Here is a 23,152-nt window from a genome sequence, read left to right as displayed (position 1 = left end):
CCCAAATTCAAACATTAAGAAATTAATTTACAAAATAAAATTCTTAAGGAAGAATAAAAAAAAAAAACTGAAAATTTTTTTTTTCTTTCTTTAACACAAATAAAAAATTTTGAAAACTAAACCCATTTTAAAAACAAAATAATATAAAAGTAAAAAAACCTAATTTGATAATAATTTAAAAAATATTGTTTAAAATATTTCATTCAAAATTTAAAACTTTTAAATGTTTATCTAGAAAATAACTTTTTTACAAATTAATATTTTTTCAAAACCACTATTTTTTTGAAACTAGTTTAAACTAGATTTTAAAAATGGATATTTTTTCATCAATTCATTTAAACAACCATCACACCACACATAAGGGGTTTACCACAAAAACCACATCAAATCAACTGGTTCATCACAAAAGAACCAAACTACACATTTATTACAAAGTGATTTATGACAAAACTACCACATTATGCATTAACATGTTTATTTAACACCGCCATTTATTAAAATCACGGTTTGCATTTCATAAAGATAATTGAATGCTCAATCATTAATGATTGAAATCACAGCTTACAACCCATAAAGAAAATTGAATCCTCAATCATTAATGATTAAAAATCGTGAACTGCAACTAAAAAAGTTTTATATTACTGATTACAAATAATTATTTTGAACACCATCGTAGCAACAATTTAAAGTGCCCCTCGAACCTTAATATCATCAGTCTAAAATTTATGTATATTTGTAATATGAAATATTCGGTATAATATTCCATGATACATTTAGTATAATATAGATGTATAAACTAAAAATATACATAACAAAATGTTTAAATTGGAAAACAAATAAATTAAAAAAAAGAAAACATAAATGTATGGACGCGTAAATGAATACATAAAGGAAACTTTATTAAAAACTGAATGATGCTAACCATAAAATTTATATACATATGCAACAAAAATAATATATAAATAAACTTTAATGTTTTGAACAGCTTCGAATAGTAATGCCTTGCATTATAGAAGGTGAATTTCCCTTATTGCTTGACAAATCACAGCTCATTGTAATAAACTCTGATGAATCACAGCCCATTGTAATAAACTCTGACGAATCACAGCCCATAGAAAAAAACTGTATTTATTTCCTATCTTTCTGTGTTTCTTCAACCTAGTAGAAAATGATTTTGAAAAAAAATGAAGAAAAAAAATTTGAACTATTTAAGAAAAGATTATTAAAATCCAATTTTATTTTTAAGTTTATATGTTTCCTACTGATACCTGAGTTTGAGTACCCCACGTAATGTAGTCTGCTTTTGTTGCAGCATGATATTCATCAATTAGTTGTTGGACAACATTTCTACATTTAAAAAAAAAAAAAAAAAAGGAATTTAAAAATATTTGAGTAAAATTTAAACTTTATACAAAAACATGACGTAATAATGTAATTAAGTAGTAAGATGTAATCGTGTAATAATGTAATAATAGCGTATCAAACTTGGTTTTGGCAATTATTTTTTAAATATATATTCCTCATTAAAAAAAAAAAATTTCAAATTGTTTATTTGAAGGACGCGAGTAAGAAATAAATTCAGACTTTTCATACAGGCATAAAAAGCATTTTTTGAAAAATGCTAGAACACTCAGCATGCATCAAAAAGTTCAAGGTTCAAATTCACACTATATCTTTAGAAGTACAACACTCAGCCAGTTTCTCTGTGCAGCAGCCTTGATTAACCCTCATCAACTGTTGTTCTTTTTTATTTCAATCACCTCTTGGAGAGGTGATTGAAATAAAAAAAATCTCTATATTTGCTAAAGATTTAAAAATCTAAATCTAATGAAAAACATTATTTTTTATTATATACACATTATTATTTTAATAACTACTAATTTTATTTTTTAATTCAACAGTTAATACTTTAACAATTCAAATTTTTGTTTTAATTTTTCTGTATCATATTAACTTCATGCTTTAATTTTTTTGGGTTTATTTTTTATTCATTTTATCATTCTTAAGGATTTTTTTTTTTTAATTTTTCTAAAATATTAGTGCATTATATTATTCAATTCACCAAAATTTATGCCTAAATTTATTGAAAAGAATTTACTAAGCACATGGTAAACAGTAATTTTTTAAATTTGGTGCTCTGTTTTAAGATCATAAGGACTTCTTGGGGCACCTAAATATAATTAAAAAAAAATCAATTTATAATAACAAAATATTTCTGATTTTTTTCACCAACCTGGCATCGTCTAGTTCATCAAGATTTTCTTTAAACATGTCTACTTTTTTATATTGTTCAAGAAAAGCACCTCTTTTACGAAGTTTATCATAAAGACGACAGTTCTTTTCAAAAACCTGTAAATAGTTTAATACTTTGAAAAGTTTGAAATTTTGAACCCTTTGATTAAAATAAAAAATAGATTTGAAATCAATGCTTTGACTTACAGAAGAAATACTTGTATGATTAGCTAACATAAGCCCGCTAACACGATGAGCAGTTTGTACATATGGAGATTTTCGACTTAATGCAACCTACAAATAAACAACATTTGATGAAAAGCGTAAATAACAATGCATATATGAATACTTATTTAAAAAAAATTGCTCAAAAATAAATCTTAAACATTAAAGTACAATATTTATACAAAACCCACACACACAGGTATATATATATATATATATATATATATATATATATATATATATATATATATATATATATATATATATATATATATATATATATATATATATATATATATATATAATATAATATAATATGACAATAAAATATGACATTCACCAGGATAAAAAAGTTTTTAGCTTGTTAAGGAAACTTGAAATACAAAAATAGAAAAAATTAAACTAAGAATGCAAATAGTTGTTTTCCCCACAGTCCCATAATCATTTCAATTATCATTTCGATTATCATTTCGATTAGTATTAAAAAATTACTTTTTTTTACTTTTATATAACAAATTTTTTAAAACTATGATTTTCAATTTTCAAAAGTGTCATTTGCTATGCCTTAAAAATAAAAAAAATTGTAAAGAAAAAAGCTCTACAAAAAACCCTGCATATAATATTCAAATTTATGCTAAATGTAAATATTAATATAAAGCAAAAATGTAACATTAAATATTAACAAAATTTTAATGTTAAATATATATTAACATTAAATATATATTAACAAAAAAAATACCTGAATACTTGCAGGTCCCCAGGGAATGAACTCTGCTAACTTTCTCTCTCTTATACGCTGAAGACTCTTGTGTACCTACAAATCAAATAGTAAAATAAAGAAAAGTGAAAAATAAAACTTTACTTTAGGTTGAGTTGTGATATATTTAATTTGTTGCTGAAATAATTTACCTTAAATAATTTCCTTTAATTATTGCTGAGATAATAAGTTTGAGTTGTGAAGTATTTTAGATATAGCTGAGATAATTTACCTTAAGTTGCGTTGTGTTTTATTTATTGCTGAGATGATTTACATTAAGTTCATATAAGTTATGGACATTAAATATTACATAATAATATTCACCGAGCAGACAACAACAATTTACATTTGATAAAACACTGTTCATTATTGTTTACCTGGGTTGGATCAACTTCACCTTGAATGATATTCAGAATTGATATATAGCAATGACTTCGTTTACGATCTCTTGGTGTAGCTACCATCATATTCTTAGGCTGTAGATAAATTATGTTTAAAAAACATGACACAACGAAAGAAAATTATAAATAACTTTAGTAAAAAAAATAATACTTGAAGCAATCTTCTCATGACATCAAGTACAGTGGTCTTTCTAACGCTTGTTGTCTGTAAGATAAAGTTTCAATAGATAGAAACTCTGTAAATGAGGAAACTTAAACCATTTAAAAACTTGTAAAATTTCAAACATCTGTTGTTTAAAAATGATTATATTGACAATATTTGTTTTCATGTTACTACAGTTGACTCTCCATATCTCGACTGCTCAATATCTCGAACTTTATTTCCAGTCCCTTATGCACTCCTTTGAGCCAAAATCCTTTCGATATCTTGAACTCTTGATATCTCAAACTTTTTTGCAGGTCTCCTGGGAGTTTGAGATATCAAGAGTCAACTGTATGTCATATCTTTTTATGTTATAATTTTTTTATATGTTTTTATGTTATCAATTTATTTGTTGATATTGTGTGAGTTATGTTAACATTTGCACTCATATACTTTTTGCATTGATAATTTATGTTATTAACTAGTGTGCTCAAACTACATTTTTAATTTAAACAGGTAAACAGATAGCTTCTTAAATGATCTTTTATATAGTTATCTTTAATGCATAGATTACCTCTAACATACATAAATATACTTAAAAAATTGCTCGTTGTTCTGAAAGCTTTATTTTTGTTCAGTGCGCAAAAGTTAAAAACAAAACAATAAAAAGAATAGAAAAGCTCATCATAAAGCAGAATAAGAAGAAATATAAAAATTAAAAAAGAAGCAATGATAGAAGTCCAAGCAATGATATACTCAAATCAAATATGAGAAATATAAAATCTATTCAAATTTTTCTGCCACCCAGATAACAATGTATAATATCTATTAATATTTTTTACATACCTTTTGATCAGTTGTCAATGGGGTGTAACCTGTCATTAAAAAATGTAATCTTGAAGTTGGAATCAACGAAGCGATCAAACCAATCAAATCATTGTTCATATAACCTATACAAAATAAATAAATAAAAAATATGAATATGTCATAATTACAAATACTTGATATATATATATATATATATACATATATATATATATATATATATATATATATATATATATATATATATATATATATATATATATATATATATATATATATATATATATATATATATATATATATATATATATATATATATATATATATATATATATAGAGAGAGAGAGAGAGAGAGAGAGAGAGAGAGAGAATTATCCTTTCATATTTATCACTGTTTGAATATAATTTGCAAACATTAAGTTAAAAAATACTGAAATCCAAGCAGTTTTTTCTGAAAAAGAATAACCAAAAAAATAAAGTTTTTTGCCTAAACCCATATCCTCAGTATACATCCTAAAATATGTAGTGAAGAATTTGGAGCTCCCTATTTCAGTATGATGCCATCAGCAATGTTTTATGCTGAGCTAAGTATGCAAAGATATTTGTATATAAATCAGGGGGTCAAATACATTTGATCAAATACATTAATTCAAGATTTCCAAATACAAATTCAAAAACAAATATATACAATTGACATTTTCTAAATACAAATACAAATATTTGTACTTTAGGTTAGAAAAAATATATAAATTTTTTCAAAACATGAGTGATAAAATGATCTATTAAACGGAAGAATGAAAGCAAGTTTTCAAACAAATATCCCTTAAAAACAAATTTTTAATTTATTTTAATGTTAAAAATAAAGAATAAAAAAAAAAGAACCTCTTGGTATTTTTCAAAAAAAAACCCAGCTTACCTAGTTTAGGTAATTGCAAATATACTTCAATCAAAAACAAATACAAATATTTAAGTAAAATACTTAATAAAAATATAATATTTACTTTACAAATATTTTTTTTAATCAAATAAAATACAAATATAATTTTTAACCGAATACAAATACCCCAAATTAGCTGATTCTTACCAAATACAAATACAAATGCGTATTTGACCTTAACCATGATACACACATACGTACATTCATACAAATATACATATATACATATATATTTTACTTGTTGTTAATTAATATTATTTAAAAAGAAATAAAACAAATAAAAAAAAACCTGGATAACGAAGCGTGGTGGTACTTGTAGCCATAATTGTTGAAACCTGAAAATAAAAAACAAAACATTTTTAAAAACTTTTAAATGATAAAGATTTAATTATTATAAAATTATTATTCACTAAATTTTGGTTTACTTTGTTGTTTAACTAGGTTAAACAATTTTTCATTTAATTGAATTAAAATCTACTAACTAGAAATCCCCAAATCATTACAGAAGTGAGATTGAAATCTTGGGAAGAAAGAGAAGAATAAAAACTAAAAAGAAAGAAGCAAAACAAAAACACATTAAAGAATAGTTTTAGAGGATTTAAACCTGATTTTATCACAAACAGGTTAATTATTATTTAAGTATATGCCCAGGCAAACATATGACTATTGGTCATTTGTAAATCAAAGGATAATAAATGTTAACACTAAGATTTGAGAATAAAACAGGTGAGTTTAATTTAATCTCACAAAGAGCAAGTAGGTCTGGTGAATAAGTAGGCGAAAGTTGAAAAAGATAAGATTCAACAGATGAATGCTTACTTGAAGGACCACAAATATCTGTGGTTTTCAAGTATATATAAATATTTGTGGTCCTCAAATATATATAAATATTTGTGGTTCTCAAATATATATAAATATTTGTGGTCCTCAAATATATATAAATATTTGTGTTCCTCAAGTATATATAAATATTTGTGGTCCTCAAATATTTGATAGAAACAATTTGTAATAATGTATTTTTAAATTACTATTATTAGGTTGATTAATATTTCGGTTTTTTTTGTTCTATTTTTACTATAAAATCTTTTATAGTTATTAATAAAATAAAAAAGAATATAATGCCTGTGTGTATCTATATATAATATAGATATAGATGATATTAGGTATATAGGATAATTTTAGCAAGAATTTGTTAACATAAATTTATCACCAAAAACACTTAACATCATTAAGAAAAAAAATTACAACTAAATTTTTATAAAAAAAACTATATGAAAAGTTGTTTCTTAATTATAAGAAAAACTCTGAATTAGTAAAAATACAAAATTCTGAATTTTATATAACATATAAAAATATAAAAATTCCTAATTTCTAAAATTAAAATCAAATATTTAATAATAAGATAATATAATAATCCAACCATATGGTAACACTCCAACCGTAAGTGATAAATAAATTGTTATCAGTTGTTTACTTACTAATTGATTGACTTGTGAAAATGTTGGGTTAGGGATATGCAAACGATCAGCGGCAATACGATTTAATGCAGTATTATCCAAAACAACAACACAGTCAGCATTTTGTGTCAACCTTTTTAAAGTTAACATGGAGTTGTAAGGCTGAACAACCACGTCGCTGACATCTTCCTATTAGAAAAATTATTTTCTTTTAAATTATGTTATATTTCAAATATATATATAAAATAGATAACTAAATAAAACTATATTTAAATACAATAGTAAATAACATGCATTATATAAAAATTATATCTATATTTTTAAAAAAACTCATTAACATTCAATAACTGATGATTTATTAACATCCAAAAAGTCTACAGTACAGATGATTTATTAACACTATTTACAGTACAGACAACATTATATACACAACATTATATACATTACAGACATTATATACACAACATTATATACATTACAGATAACATTATATACATTACAGATGATTTATTAACATTCAAAAAGTTGACTATAAATCAAGCAAGTCTACAGTAAAATATACTTATCATTAGCACTGACAATAACTCGGAAAAATATATTGGTAAAACAATTAGGAACATTTAAATATTAAGCCTCAACTTTTAATTATAAATCAAGTACACAATTATTTATAAAAATTATTTATAAAATTATTTATAAATAAGTACCACTAGTTACCTGTTGGGGAAAAACTGAATATGTTTGAATCAATTTTTTTGGATACCTAAACATTTAAGATTTAATAAAAACAAACTCAAATTGTAACAAGCTTAAAATATAAAAAGCATATCGAAGCACAAAGAAAAATAAACGAAATAAAATAGTTTATAATAATAATAAATAATATAATACATAATAAAGTAGTTTATAATGAATAATAACTTCTATATTTCATTATCTATTTGTAAAGAGATAAATTATTATAAACCAATAATATTTTAGTATAACCAAAAAATTTTTTTCAGTTCAATAAATTTGCTGTTCTATTAAAGAAGAGTTTTTTTTGTGCTTTTGTCTCATCATTCCCTTGATTTAAATTAGTGACCTCTCATCTGATTGTTAACAACTAGCAACAAATGTCTTTTTTTAATTTGTTGATATTATGCATAATTCTATACATTTATATCAGATCTTCTCTTTTATATCAGGTCTAGTCTCTTTGTATTGCAGTTAGATTTAATGCTAAAAGTCTTCTTTTGTAGGAAAGATTTTTAATTAATGATACCAGTATAGTAGCTTTGGATTCTTTTATTATTGTCACAATCAGATTAGACTAAGCTGGAAATATAAACTCAAAATAAAAAATAAAAAAACTTTTTTTTGATGAGACAAAGCACTTGATTTGCTTTGTTAAAAGCAGTAATAACTTCATTTTTCCACTTTAAACTTGTACTAAAAAAAACAATCCAAGATCTGATTCTGTATCTGACTCTGTATCTGTTAATTGCATATTATTTATATGTTCTTGTTGTTATGGCCGTAATGTATGACTTCACATTTTAATATGTTAAATAACAAAAGCCAGGTTTAAGACCATTTTAAGGCATTATTCAAATCAGTTTGAAGTAGTACATATCTTTGAGGATAATTGCGATAGCATTTTTGTATTATCAGCATACAGTTTGGTGACATTTTTTGAACATCATCGATGTAAAAAGCAAGTAAAAAGGCTACAATTTCAGAACCTTTCGATAAAAATCATGATAAAAAATATGTTTATTTTTTTAAATATTATGTTTATATTGACATTTAATTAATTATTTTAAGTTTATGTTGTTGAAATAAACATTCGATGAATATTGATGGAGTTTTGTTTTATTAAAAAACTATAAAGATTATTTATTATTATGCTTTAAACTTTTTTTTTAAACATTTTTTTTTAGGTCTAAAAATGTCTTTTGATATTTTGATAAATAAATTTTGTTTTTAAACTGCACACCAGTGTTACAAGAGTAGCCACACACCAGTGTTACAAAAGTAGCCACACACCAATGTTACAAAAGTAGCCACACACCAGTGTTACAAAAGTAGCCACACACCAGTGTTACAAAAGTAGCCACACACCAGTGTTACAAAAGTAGCCAAACACCAGTGTTATAAAAGTAGCCACACACCAGTGTTACAAAAGTAGCCACACACCAGTGTTACAAAAGTAGCCACACACTAGTGTTACAAATGTAACTACTATGCCAGTATTACAAAAGTAGAAACAGCAATTATGTAAAATATACTCATTATTTACAAATAGAAAATCAGATAAAATTTTAATGAAAACTTTTTTTATTATGCTAATTATTTTATTCAGCAGCAGAAGAAAATTTATTTAAAATATTATTTTTATAATATTTAGGAGAAAAACTAGCCAATTATTTTAATACCATGTTAGTATTTATATATATACAGTGGCGGCTTTTCAATAGAGGCCATAGGGGCCCGGCCCCACCTAGATTTATTTAAAATAAAGTATTTGTTAATGTGAATATGTATTTATATATATGTAAATATGCAACTATTAGCCTAAACTATTTGCAGACAGGTTTTATAAAAATAAATAGTTCTAGGTTAGTTCTAATTTTAAATTATTTTATTTATAAGTAATGCTTATTTGCTATTTATTTAAAGTGTTGTAGCGTCGTTTTAATTCATTACCATTATCGGCTGGGCCGATTTTTACTGGCCCTATTTAATTTGTTTGTAGTAGTATAATTTTTGATGCGCGTGCAGAATTTATTGTGCTCTCAGGTAGGACGAAAAAGCGCACCGCAGGGCCTCATTGAACTGGCCCGAGAAAAAAAGTTTACAAACATCAATAAGCTGTAAAATTTCATCCACCACTTTTAATTCTCGATTTAAAGAGTGAAGAATTTACTGCTGCAAAAAGTCAGAAGTGTTAATATTGGTTTCTTCACCTGGATATGTAGATATAAAATTTACCATGTAGTTATTAGAAGTATAAATTAATAGGAATAGGAACATGGCAAAAACATGATATTTAAAATAATGTAACAGAAATTACTGGTATAAATGTTGGTTTGACATAAACATTTAGAGAGATAAAGTTAGATAAAAGAAATTAAGTTTTATTAGTTTTCAGAAACTAGATTTTTTAGGACAAGTCATTTTATTCTATAATTATAACAGGAATAATAATGGTAAAAAGAATAAAATTATAAGTTTAGAAATTCTAGGGAAATTGAACAGTTTAGAAAATTGATTTTGAAATATCATGAAAAAGTTTTGCATTTCTTTTATAATCAACAATCTTGTACATTTTATAACTTTTGTTAGTGAACTACATTTTCAGGCATATATTGTTTTATTTTTTTTTTAATTTATAACACTTGTTTGTTTTTTTTTACAGTGAAAAAATAGTAGCTCAGCCATATTAATGAGAATCTTGATTTGTGTATTAATCAAACAAATGTATCGCAAGTGTATGGCAATGTTTAGCAAGTTTATATATTTTGACACAAGAAAGCTTAGTCATTTCTACAAATATAATAAGAGCTACAAACTGTTTGTACTTTTGAAATTCTTGTTCTATTCTTAATGAGGGATTGCTGAAGTTTGTTTTTTCCAAATAGCTTATGTATTATATTTTGCAGCATAATGAATCAGCTATTGAAAATTGTTTACATTGTTTGGTGGCTGTTGAGTTATTTACGTTTAAGTTACCAATTAAATCGGCACTGAACCAGAGCCAATTTCAACCATGATGATAAGCATCAATCACAAGTTTTAAAGATTTTTTTATTAGCAAAAAAAATGCAACTGGGTTTTCTAGAAATATTTTAAAATTAGTCAATATTATTATTAGTTTGATACAACGAAGGCACAAACAACTAAAACAACAGAAGATATAAAGATATTTTTTTTTTCAATCACAAAAACTGTACCACTAGTGGTGTTGTTACATTTCTTAATACAGCTTCAATAATTGATACTTCCAAAAAGGCACTAATTAAAAAAATATACAAAGTTTAGATTATTTTAAAATGTTTGACATTTACCATTACCATAGAAATAAAATAATCAGAATATTTTATTCAAATATTTTTTTTTGGGTCAAAGCTGAAGCCTAAAACTAAACTAAAACTATATAAACATTTAAGTACTGTTATGTATGCTTACAAACAGATGTTAAGTTTTTATCTTTAATTACATGAAAACGTTAAAGCATCTTTGACAATGTAAATAGTCTTGTGAAGTTTACTATTACTTATGATTGACATTGTAAATGTTGTATTTAAGAATTATGGATTTAATTAAGTAAAATATGTGTTCTATTATGAAAAAAATATTTAAAAAATATGTTTAAAAATTCTTTAATGTTGTAAAAGTATCTTTTTTGTTTTTGTTGGCCCTTTCGCCATTCTCAGAAAGCTTTATGTGAACCTATCAGAGAGTTCAAAATTGACAGTTTATTGACTAAATGTTTCTCGCCATTGGGATCCGAAAACCAATTTTGGATCCGAAAAATTTCAGTTTTAATATACAACATTTCCCTCTGAATCATATATAAAAAATTAAAATAACTAACCAATACTAAGTGAAGTTAAGTTGATGTTGAAATTAACCGTTTTGTTGAAAATGCCGTTTTTAGTGATATCGGCACAATTAATGCCCTATCCCAATTATGCATGAAAATAAACTGGTTGAAACATTTTCTGAAGTATTAAAGTTGATAGAGATTGTTTTGGTCACGCCTGTGTCTACAGCTGATGCTGAACGGTGTTTTATTCCTTTAAAACGAGTTAAGACACTTTTGATCTATTAGGGCAGTTTTCAGTCAGTTTTTGCTGGTTTTTACATAGGTTTAAAAGATGCAATGTCATTAAATACTTTATTTTGAAAGTATGCTAGCCTTTAACTCTCTCAACTAATCAAAAAGCACTAGCGTCCTAACAAACACCAAAGCATCAATTACGCTGAAGCAAGTCGTTGCGATATTGTTTGGTTAATATTTCCTGGCCCCACCAAAGTGTATTGTCACCGGCCGCCACTGTATATATATATATATATATATATATATATATACACACATATATATATATATATATATATATATATATATATATATATATATATATATATATATATATATATATATATATATACATATTCCTATTAATAAATATTATTGTAATGAATTCTTAATGTTTTTATTAATCATCATTTATCTAAGTAATGTTGTTGATCATGATTTTTCAAACTCATCTTCAAAATAATTATACAACAAAATTTTATTTTCATCTAAACACACTTAGCAACAAATAACTTCTTACTTATCAATATAGCAACAAATAACTTCTTACCTATCATTAATAGTGTCCAACATATATGATCCCATTCCTGATCCTGTTCCACCAGCAATTGAATGGCAAAGTACAAAACCCTAAGAATTATAAATCATAACAAAAATAAACAATTAAAAAAAAATCTATGCTTCAATGATGATGCTTCCAAATGTTAAAAAAAAAATTTAACTAGATTTTATCGCACAAAAGTTATTTAACAAAAGATAAAACAAGTTTTCTTAATAAAATATATAAACATTGTAAATATATTTTCTTAAGAAATATAAATATCATTAAAAAAATTATGAACAAACACTTGCATTGCTCATATTTTCCAAGATATTATTAATGATAAGTGTTTACTATTTTTAAAATCTTTAAATAAATTTTTTTAAAGATCAGAATAATGTTTAAAACTTCTAGGATAATCAAGTCTTAGAAAGCAACCCATAAAAGAAACTCAGAAAAAAAAAATCAATTCTCACTATGAGCTATTAAGAATGCCAAGGTCAAAAGTCTTTTAAAAGATGAAATCAACCATTATTGGCTTCTTTTTTAAAAATATTTTTGAAATAAAAAAAGGAAAAATTGTTAGAGAAAAAGACACGAAGTGATAAATATGGCTGATTTAAAATAGTCTGTTTGTACAGTTTGTTTGAAAAAAAAATGTTCAAAATCATTATCAAAATAAAAAACAAGCAAGTGAAAGAAGTTTTTTTGACATAATGAAGAGTTTATTGTCTGCCCGGATATAATTTGTTCAAATTGTAGAAGAAACATATAATATACAATTTTAATAAGTGCATATCAATTTAAGAATTAATTTTATTTTTCAGGATGTCATAACAATTATTGTTCTAGTCTTTTTTTAACTTAATTTGTCAGAAAAACTTGATCCCACATTATGTGAGCAAATCTCTTTAGGCATAATTAAAAACAAAATGGAGCAAGAAGGCATTAAAAGAGACCAGCCCTTTAAAATATCTACAGGTACATAAGTTTTTATTGTTATTATATCTTCATATAAATTTTAAAGGCACAATAATATAATTAAGCAATCATTTCGGTTGCTAACAACTTTTTTAAATATTTGAATTGTAAATTTTAAGTTAAGGGTAGGTAAAATATTATCAAATTACTTTATTTTTAAGATGGGAATTTGTTTAACTTTAACTGTTAAAACTAAAAACAATAAATCTTCTTTCATTCTTTTAATCAGATATCATTCCAAACAGTGCTGAAATTAACTTCTGTACTGGAATTAACAAAAAATCAAACAAAAAAAATGATATCAAGCCTATGTAAGAATCTTGGATCGTCTATTTGAGATCATCATTATTGAGAACAATTTAGATAGTATAACGACATCATTACAACAAAAAATTTAATCTAAACATAAAATAGAACAAGATTATTTTTTCGGAATGATGAAAATGTAACAAGAGATATAAGATTTATTCATGATACTTCTGAATATATTCCTAATATTGTAATGGAGAGAGGCTTGAATTCTCACTTCAATATGGTACGTATATCTATTGATGGAGGTCAAGGATTTCTTAAAGTAATTGCTAATGTTTTTGATAAGATCAATAAAAATAAGATTGACATTGGTGTTAAGAAGTGTTTAATTCTTGCTATTGTTGAAGATGTTTTTGAAGACATTGGAAATCTGCAGAAAATCTTGAGCAGATTAAGTCTAGATGATGTTGTGTATCACCTTACATTTGATTTAAAATGTGCTAACAGCATCTTGGGTTTATCATCTCATTCTGTTAAATATGTTAGCTTGTGGTGTGAAGGTGAATGTTCCCTAGAAAGTGGTATTAGACAAGAAGTGTCTAATTTACTTCAAAAATTAGATTAGAAAGTAGTATTAGACAAGAACGTTAATTTCTTGTTGATTTGGATCAGTGGCCTTTGCTTATGGCTCAAAATATCTAGTACCTATTTTTTGTTGAATATTGAATATTGAGCATTGCGGTCTAAAGCAGCAATGTTCCTTTAGATATTGAAGAGTTCAAAAAACCATTTTCTCACCAACAGCATTATACAAGCATGAATATAAATGCAAAGCTGCGTGTTACATGGAAATTGCATACAGTTGTTTGCCATATTCTCCCTTTTGTAAAATTTAACTGTTATTCTCTAGGATCATATACTGAACAGCAAGGAGAGGCTGTTGGCAGCACCTTCAAACCAAGTTGGTCTTAATATAAGCAAAGGATTGGGCATAATAATTATGGCAAACATAACTATATACTGATAAGGGTTTTTATTAGATATTTTATTGTTCTTCAAGGTTTGTGTTTTGGAGTTATAGAGTTGAGAGAGGGTTATAACCACAAGTAGCCTCCTCATCTGTAGTGCCCTTGTCGGCCTTGGAAAAGAAAATTACATAAAAAAAAAAAAAAAAAAAATAGAATTGTAGTAGATGCAGCTATTACTTTAAGGAAAATAACAAAAGATTTTGATTTAAAAAATGTTTTATTTATCATAACCTTAAATGGGGTAACTAAAAAATGTTTTTGGATACTTCTGATCTACTTTAGATTTTTTCAATATAAAAAACAACATATTTAATCAGCATTTATTTTTATATGAAATAAAATTAGAGGTGGAGAGGTGGTAGAGGTTGGGAGAAAATGAACCTAAAGGTCTTTTTGGCACATAGTGATAAGCAGTCATATTATTTAAATTTATTGAATTTTTTAAAAAAATTATTTTTTATGAACCATCAATTTGTCAACTAAGATAAAACTACACTTTTCATTTAAATATACTTTAAATATATTTTAAATCATTGTTAAGTATAAATACCCTGCTATAAATGATTTACATGTTTAAAAGGTAATAAAATATTTCAATAATTCTTCATTCTCTTCTTTCATACCATTTTATCATCCATAAAAAGAAGTTTTTATTTTTATAATTCCGATATAAATGTTGATCTTACAATTTCATTTTTAAAAGACATTTTTAAAATTAAATTTTCAAAAAAGGTAGATTCAATAAAAAGATCTTAAATTCTAACTAATAAACAAAACTCAAAAAGATGAGAAAATGTCCTGAGAAAATCTCCATAAAGCTCAGACTAATTTTTCAATTTAAAAAATCACATGAAATAATATTAACAAAAGACACTGTATTTTCATAGTTTTTTATCTTTTTTTAATTATCAGGATTTTTAAATTTATTTATATTTAAATTATACAAATTTGAAACTTGCTTGTCAAACATTTTTATATTTTAAACTTATTTTCGAAAATGTAAATTTAGCTAATTAAAAACAGTTGCTATTTATTTTAGGCATTGAGCAAGGGTTACTAATTTGGAAATCTTTCAGAACTTAAGTCAACATTAAAGAAAATCTTATACCTCTAAACTGTCACTACCATCAGCTTCTCTATCAATAATGTCAAACAACTCTTCGTGTAAAGATTCTGCCTGAACAAAATTTACACATATATATATATTAAATGTGTATATGTACACACACACACACACACACACACACACACACACACACACACACACACACACACACACACACACACACACATATATACATATAAAAGTAAGATTACTTAAACCAAAAAATTAATCACAAAAAGTTAATAAATTTAAAAGTATTTTTGAATATCCACAAAAAACCAATTTAATTGATTTTTAAATTCAGAATGTTTTTAATTTTATTGTAACATGGACATTTTACCTCAAGTGTTTCTACAATTTAAATTATTATCATTTAATAGTTTTATTTTAGGTTTGAAAAAATTAAATTTTGAATGACAGTTTTCTATTAACTATTCTTGATAGTATCAAAAAAATTCAAATTAAAAACTGAAATATTATTTTACATTATTATAGTTCAAGTAATATGATCTTCTCCATAAGGACACTACATATGGTGTATCTGGGAAAGTTTTTGAGATTAAATCATTTCTTTCTAACAGCAGTATTTAAGTTGTACCTAAAGACCAACACTCTTTGATTTCCAGTAACTTTTGGGGTACCACAAGGATCAATATTCTATCTTCTATATATTCCTGTTTTGACAAAAAGTCTTTATTTTTCGCTTAAATCAGGTCTTGAATCTTCTTTCTATTCTCTAACAGCAGTGGCAAATAAGTTTTTTTGTAAGTAAAAAATGTATATGGGCAATTCCACAGTTACTTACGGGATCATTTTGTTTTTTGTAACGTCACATTTTTAGATATAGATTTTTTATTTGAACAGATTAGATGTTTATATATTTATGAATCATCCCAAAATCATTTATTTGTTTTCCTGCATATTGAAATTTTGTTCAATTATTGTAAGTTTAGGAAATATAGTTGATTATATGTTGTATTACTTACGGGACCCAAAAAAACAATTAAACCTATTGTTTTAGCTATTTATATATCTTAAATCAAATTAGTTATCGTTAAATACTGGGACAATTCTACGCTTTTATCAAAATGTAGTTTAGCTACCATTTATATAAAAAGTATGATGCATGACTTTAATTTGAAATTTAAAAAAAAAAATAACACAAATAACATTAGTAATCAAAATTTAAAATTTTTAAACATATAGCAACCCAATGATTACTTGGTTTTTGTTTAAATTTATTTATTCATTTTATCGAAATAACTCACTTGAGCGTGGAATTGCCCATATACAATAATTATGTTTATGATGACAAAATTGTATCCTAGTAGATTGTCATTACTGAGCTGCTAACAGTTTATTTTGTTGAAAAATAAATTTGTTACTTTACAAAACTTAGCTAAAAACTATTTTTCATCTAAAGATCACCTTCTTGAAGATTTTATAAAATCTACAGGATAAAAACTTTTAATTATAAGCATCTTCTCTCAAAAGAAAAATGTTTTATTAATATACTTTACTAGTGATGAATACTTTGCAACTTAGGATTGTACCAATTACAAAATTGAATTAAAAATTAAAGAAAGTATTCATATAGGATGGGAAAAACAGGATTTGAATAAACAAGTAAATCATGCTATTTATTGAAATGAGTATACATATCTACTCTTCATCTTCTAGGATTAACTCTTACTTCCGATCTTTCTTGGAAACCATATATCAAATCAGTTGCAAAATTAGCATCTGCTAAATCTCTTTATCGCGCTCGTCACTTTCTTACTTCTGATTCTATTATCTATCTCTATAAATCTCAAATCCGGTCTTGTATGGAATACTGTTGCCATATCTGGGACGGATCTTCTAATGATGCTCTTTCTCTTTTAGACAAGGTGCAAAAACGCATTGTAAACATATTTGGACCTGATCTAGCAGCCAACCTCCAACCATTATCACATTGTTGTAATGTTGCTTCTCTTTCTCTTTTCTACAAATACTATAATGGGCAATGCTCTAAAGAGCTAGCGTCTCTTGTGCCATCTACTAAAATTCATTTTCGTGTTACTCATCATTCAATTAAGTCTCATCCTTTTTCTGTGACTGTTCCTAAGTACTCCAAAAACGCTTATTCGTCTAGTTTTTTTCCTCGAACATCAGCTCTTTGGAATTCGCTTCCATCATCTTGTTTTCCTGATTCATATAATTTGCAATCCTTTAAGTCCTCCGTCAATCGTTATCTTACTCTACAATCTTCATCTTTTCTTATTCAGTAACTTCCAACTTTAATTAGTGGCTGCTTGCTACCTTGTTGGAAGCGAAGATGTTTATAAAAAAAACAATATAAAATTGTTTTGTTAATACTGAAGAATTGTGCTGAAGAAATCAGACAACGTTAAGTCATAACTGTCAGTTTAGGCTTTAGTTTATTTTAAACTGTTTTAAATATAATATTAAGGTAAAAATAACAATCTAAAAATTGTAATAAAAAAACCTGAGCATAACCACTTCCCCAATTATTTCCTGCTCCACCTCCATCTTTTGAAGTGTAAATATTCTCAGGGTTATACAAGTTTGCATATGGCGATTGCATAATAGAATCAATTACCTTATTTTAAAAAGATAAATATAAAATATTTTTGAAAATTTTCTGATTTTAAACAAAAATAGATGAATAAAACTTACTCTGGGTTCTAGATCAAGTAACACAGACCTTGGTATATAATGCTCATCGTCTGCCTTAAAATTAAATTCTTATCTATAATATTCTATTAAGTGATATATAAAAGTAAAAAATACATTATTTATAATAAGTATTTCAATTAAATAATTAAAACATTACTTGATAAGTAAAATTTAACAAAGATTTACTTGATAGAAAAAAACATCTTTGCGATCAGTACCATCAGTAGCGAAATCCTCTAACATTCCCTCTAAATTAAATATTTTATTTAAATATATAACAAAAAACATCTTTGTTATTAGTAAAATCTACTCACATTCTATACAAATTTAAATTGTTTATTACACTTTTGCATTCACATACACTGTGCCATTCATACTAAAATCTACCGATATTCTCTGCAAACATTCATACTAAAATCTACCAACATTCTCTACAAACATTCATACTAAATTCTCTACAAAAATTCATACTAAAATCTACCAACATTCTCTACAAACATTCATACTAAAATCTACCGACATTCTCTGCAAATTTAAATTACTAATTACACTGATGCATTATGCTATAAATGTATTTTTAAAGATAACCTGGACTTATTCCATGTTCAGCACATAGCTGCTTCCAAAACTCCATTCCAACTATTAAAAAAAAGAAAGTAGTATTAAATCATTTTATAAGAAATCATAATAGTATATAAAATGAAGTAAATAAAACTGATTTGGTTATCAACATTTAGTTTTACTTTTATATTCTGGTCTCTACTTTTCAGTTTTTGAAATATTTTGATCAAGAAACATATTTAAAGTAAAATGTTAGGTGATCAAAAAAAATCATCTTAAGAAAACAAAAACATTTAAAATATATAGCACTTATCTCAATAAATATGGTTCACTTAAGAAAACAAAAACATTTACACAAGTAAGACGAGAATGAATTTTAGTAGATAACACAAGAGACGCTAGTTCTTTAGAGCAGTGCCCATTATAGTATTTGTAGAAAAGAGGAAGAGAAGCAACGCTACAACGATGTGATAATGGTTGGAGGTTGGCTGCAAGAGTAGGTCCAACTATGTTTACAACGCGTTTTTGCACCTTGTCTAAAAGAGAAAGGGCATCATTAGAAGATCCGCCCCAGATATGGCAACAGTATTCCATACAAGGCCGGATTTAAGATTCATAGAGATAGAGAATAGAATCCGAAGTAAGAAAGTGATGAGCTCGATAAGGAGATGCAACCTTAGCAGATGCTAATTTTGCAACTGATTTGATATATGATTTCCAAGAAAGATTGGAAGTAAGAGTTAACCTAGAAGATGAAGAGTAGGTGACTCATCGAGTACATCACCGTTCATAAATATAGGAAGATCTAAATTATTGCGATAACGATTGGCTGAAAAAAATTGAGTTTTATCTGAATTAAAGTTCACCAGCCACTGTGAGCCCCATGCTGTAGCAGAAGTGAGATCCTTTTCAAGCTCAAATGCTCCTCCAAGCAATCAGAGGGTGTTGGTTTCTTATCATGACAAGAATAAATGTTAGTATCATCAGCAAACAATGCCACCTTAGATGTGAGAATATCTGGAAGATCGTTAATGTAAATTAAAAAGAGTATAGGGCCAAGGATAGAATCTTGAGGAACCCCTGAAGTTACAGAATAAGAAGAGTGTTGTCCATCGAGGACAACTTTTATTCTACAATTGGAAAGGAAGGATTCAATAATTTTAAAGATGTTGCCGGATACACCATAAGAAAAAAGCTTATAGAGAAGACCAGCATGCCAAACTTTATCAAAAGCTTTTGAAATGTCAAGAGCAATGGCCTTAACCTCTCCACCTTCATCTAATGCACGATAAAACCTGTCAGTTATTACTATTAGCAAATCAGCTGTAGAACGAGAACATCGAAATCCATATTGATATTATTAGGTTCAAGATGAGAAATTAAGTGTTTGTTAATTAAAGATTCAAAACCTTGCTTATGATAGGAAGAAGACTTATGGGACGGTAGTTAGACGAATCAGAAGACAGATAGGAAGGTAGTTAGATGAATCAGACGAATCAAATTATGGTAAATGACAATTGAGTTCAACACTTATAAAGCCGAGCAAGATAAAACAATCGAAATGTTAAATAAGACAATTGATGAGCTAAAAAACTGCAATTTGAATTTTTTTAGAAAGATTCAAAGCTTTAGAAAATGTCAAGTTCCAAATCCCTGGTAGTATCGCACTCAACTTGTTTCTAAACACAGCAGCCTTGTTTGTCAAGGTTTATGTTTCAAAGTTATAGAGTTAGTAAATAACCCTGTTTTAACTGAGTTTAAAAGATATAATGTTAAATTACAGGACTCGAATTAAGTGATTGAAAATCACAATATCTGGAAATGCTTTCGAAAATTTTAGCTTTTTAAAAAATGTAAACTCTGTCTTCATCACTAAACTCAATAGCTATTAATCAATAAAAAATATTTATATTAATCTTGAACTATGATACAAAATCTCATTATAAAACCCTTTTTATTATTATTAAAAAGTATGATTTAAACTTTAATATTTTAATTTGTTTTATAAGTCATCAAATAAAACACACAGTACGATGTAATATTAAAAAACAACTGCAACTCCCAACAGTTTAAAGGAATTTACTGGTGATCAAATATTTTAAATAAAATAATTTGCGGAAAAAGATATAAAATACTTTTATATCTTATTTAAATCTTATTCAATATTTTCTATATAATATATGTATATAAAAATAAAGACAGAGGAGTTTAAAAATATTTAAAAACTAATTTAAACTTCTTATAGCTATTTTAAAACAAAACAAAAAACTCTAATAAATTATTATAAAATATATCTTTTTTATAATCAATTAATTAATTTCTGATTTAAAACATTTAAATTTTTAAATGAATTATTCCTCTAAGTTTCCCCCTAAACAAAATCGATCTTAATGTTTCATACAATGCGCAAATAGCTTTAGTACAATTTTTTTTTGGTTAATTTTAAATTACAGTGCAAATTTTTCGAACCTTTAGTAATTATCATTTCTTTCCTATAACATTTTTTTAATTTACAGTCTTAAATTTGCCTAATGTTTAAACAAAAAATCAGGCTTGGCAAGGTAGACATGCAAAAACAAGCCTTTTTATGACCACACAAATAATATTTTGTTATATATACCCAGCTTTTGTCTCTTCAATTTTTTTCAATTTTTTTTATAACTGTATTTGACAATCATCTGATAACAGATGTTATATATATTGACTTCTAAAAAGCATTTGACTCTGAATCTCATTCAAAACTATTATTCAACCTTTTATTATACAATCTATTTGGCAATCTTTTAAAGTAGATCTCTGAATTTCTCACAGACAGATCTTGACAAGTTAAGATTGATAGTTCTTTATCAGATCCGATTCAAATCGTTAGCGGTGTACCTCAGGGTAATGTGCTGGGACCAACTTTGTTTTTATTACTTATTAATGACTTACCAGCTGTAGTAAACAATCTTGAATGTACAATAAAGCTTTATGCTGATGACTTAAATATATCCAGCTTATATCTTTAGCCAGGAACTTGGCAATTGTTAATTGTCAGCAAGAAGTGTTTTGCACATAAACAGTTGCTCCAATGCATCAGAGTATTAGTTTTAACTACATATTGTCTATTGTCATCAAACCCAAAAAATGTTGGAGCAACTACGGACTGCTGCTTAAACTACAAAAAATACATAGCTAGAATCATCCATGTGCACTAGAGAGCATACTTAATCTTAAAATGCTTTAAAACTCATAATTGTAGTATTGTAGTACCATTTACCATGAGACCAATTATCAAATATTGCTCTCCAATTCGGTTGCCACAAACTATTACAATAAAGTCTATTGAAAATATTTAAAAACGCTTCACAAAAAAAAAAAAAAAAAAATTTAAATTCATTTGTCTATCTAGGTTCTAAATCTCTATTTTATAGCATCATTAGTAACATTTCATTTGCTTTCCTGCATAAAAAGACAATGTTTTAACTTTGGAGTTGCATAACACTGCTGCATATGTAGCTATACTATACTATTGTTGAATAAAAAAAGAATGATTTAAAATTTTATCAAAATAGTTAAAATTGACCTAAAAACTAATTTTTACAACTAACTTTAAAAAAAATTAACATACTTTGATTCCCACATTGTCCGACTTGTAAAGTTATAATTTCTCTTGGCATGGTTTCTATGAGTTTTTTTTCGATAGCATTAATGTTTAAAAGCTTAAAAAGTAACCAACTTTATTAATAACATTTTACTAAAAAATATTATGTATACTATTTACATCTTGATTATATTATAATACACTATATACAATTTTCACGTACAATTATATATTCTACACATATACTAAATTACATTATATTTACATTACTTTACACACACGCACATATGCGCAAATTATATATATATATATATATATATATATATATATATATATATATATATATATATATATATATATATATATACATATATATATTCTAAGATAAATACCATAATTGCATAATATAAGAACAATCATAACATAACATAATTGTATATTATAACAACAAATATATATACTGTAGTAAACACAATAATACTAGTGTAATAGTAATATTGTTGACTGTTTAAAAATTTTAATTAATAATATACTATTTAATACTACTAATAATGTACAACTTAAAAATTTTACTGTAACTATATTATTAGAAACAATTGTAACTGTAATTATATATATAATTAAAAATAAATATTAAATGAA

General features: G+C 25.7%; 1 protein-coding gene across 1 annotated transcript; it reads right to left on the bottom strand.

Annotated features, from left to right (window-relative positions):
* Positions 1-896: 896 nt before the first annotated feature.
* On the bottom strand, positions 897-22,685 carry LOC100212579 (tubulin gamma-1 chain). Its single transcript, XM_065809151.1, has 18 exons — positions 22,538-22,685; positions 18,955-19,005; positions 18,553-18,614; positions 18,367-18,420; positions 18,176-18,289; positions 15,691-15,759; positions 12,331-12,410; positions 7,694-7,739; positions 6,998-7,165; positions 5,809-5,854; positions 4,604-4,707; positions 3,767-3,820; positions 3,592-3,690; positions 3,197-3,271; positions 2,440-2,526; positions 2,234-2,349; positions 1,269-1,347; positions 897-1,158 (listed from the first exon to the last, which is right to left on the bottom strand). The coding sequence occupies exons 1-18, from the start codon at positions 22,584-22,586 to the stop codon at positions 1,129-1,131; spliced, it is 1,383 nt and encodes a 460-aa protein (XP_065665223.1). The 5' UTR covers positions 22,587-22,685; the 3' UTR covers positions 897-1,128.
* Between the last annotated feature and the right edge of the window lie 467 nt (positions 22,686-23,152).

The sequence above is a fragment of the Hydra vulgaris genome, chromosome 11, assembly GCF_038396675.1.
Source record: "Hydra vulgaris chromosome 11, alternate assembly HydraT2T_AEP".
Classification (NCBI taxonomy): Eukaryota; Metazoa; Cnidaria; class Hydrozoa; order Anthoathecata; family Hydridae; genus Hydra; species Hydra vulgaris.
The sequence above is the reverse complement of the archived record's forward strand: the minus strand, read 5'-3'. Positions and strand labels throughout refer to the sequence as shown.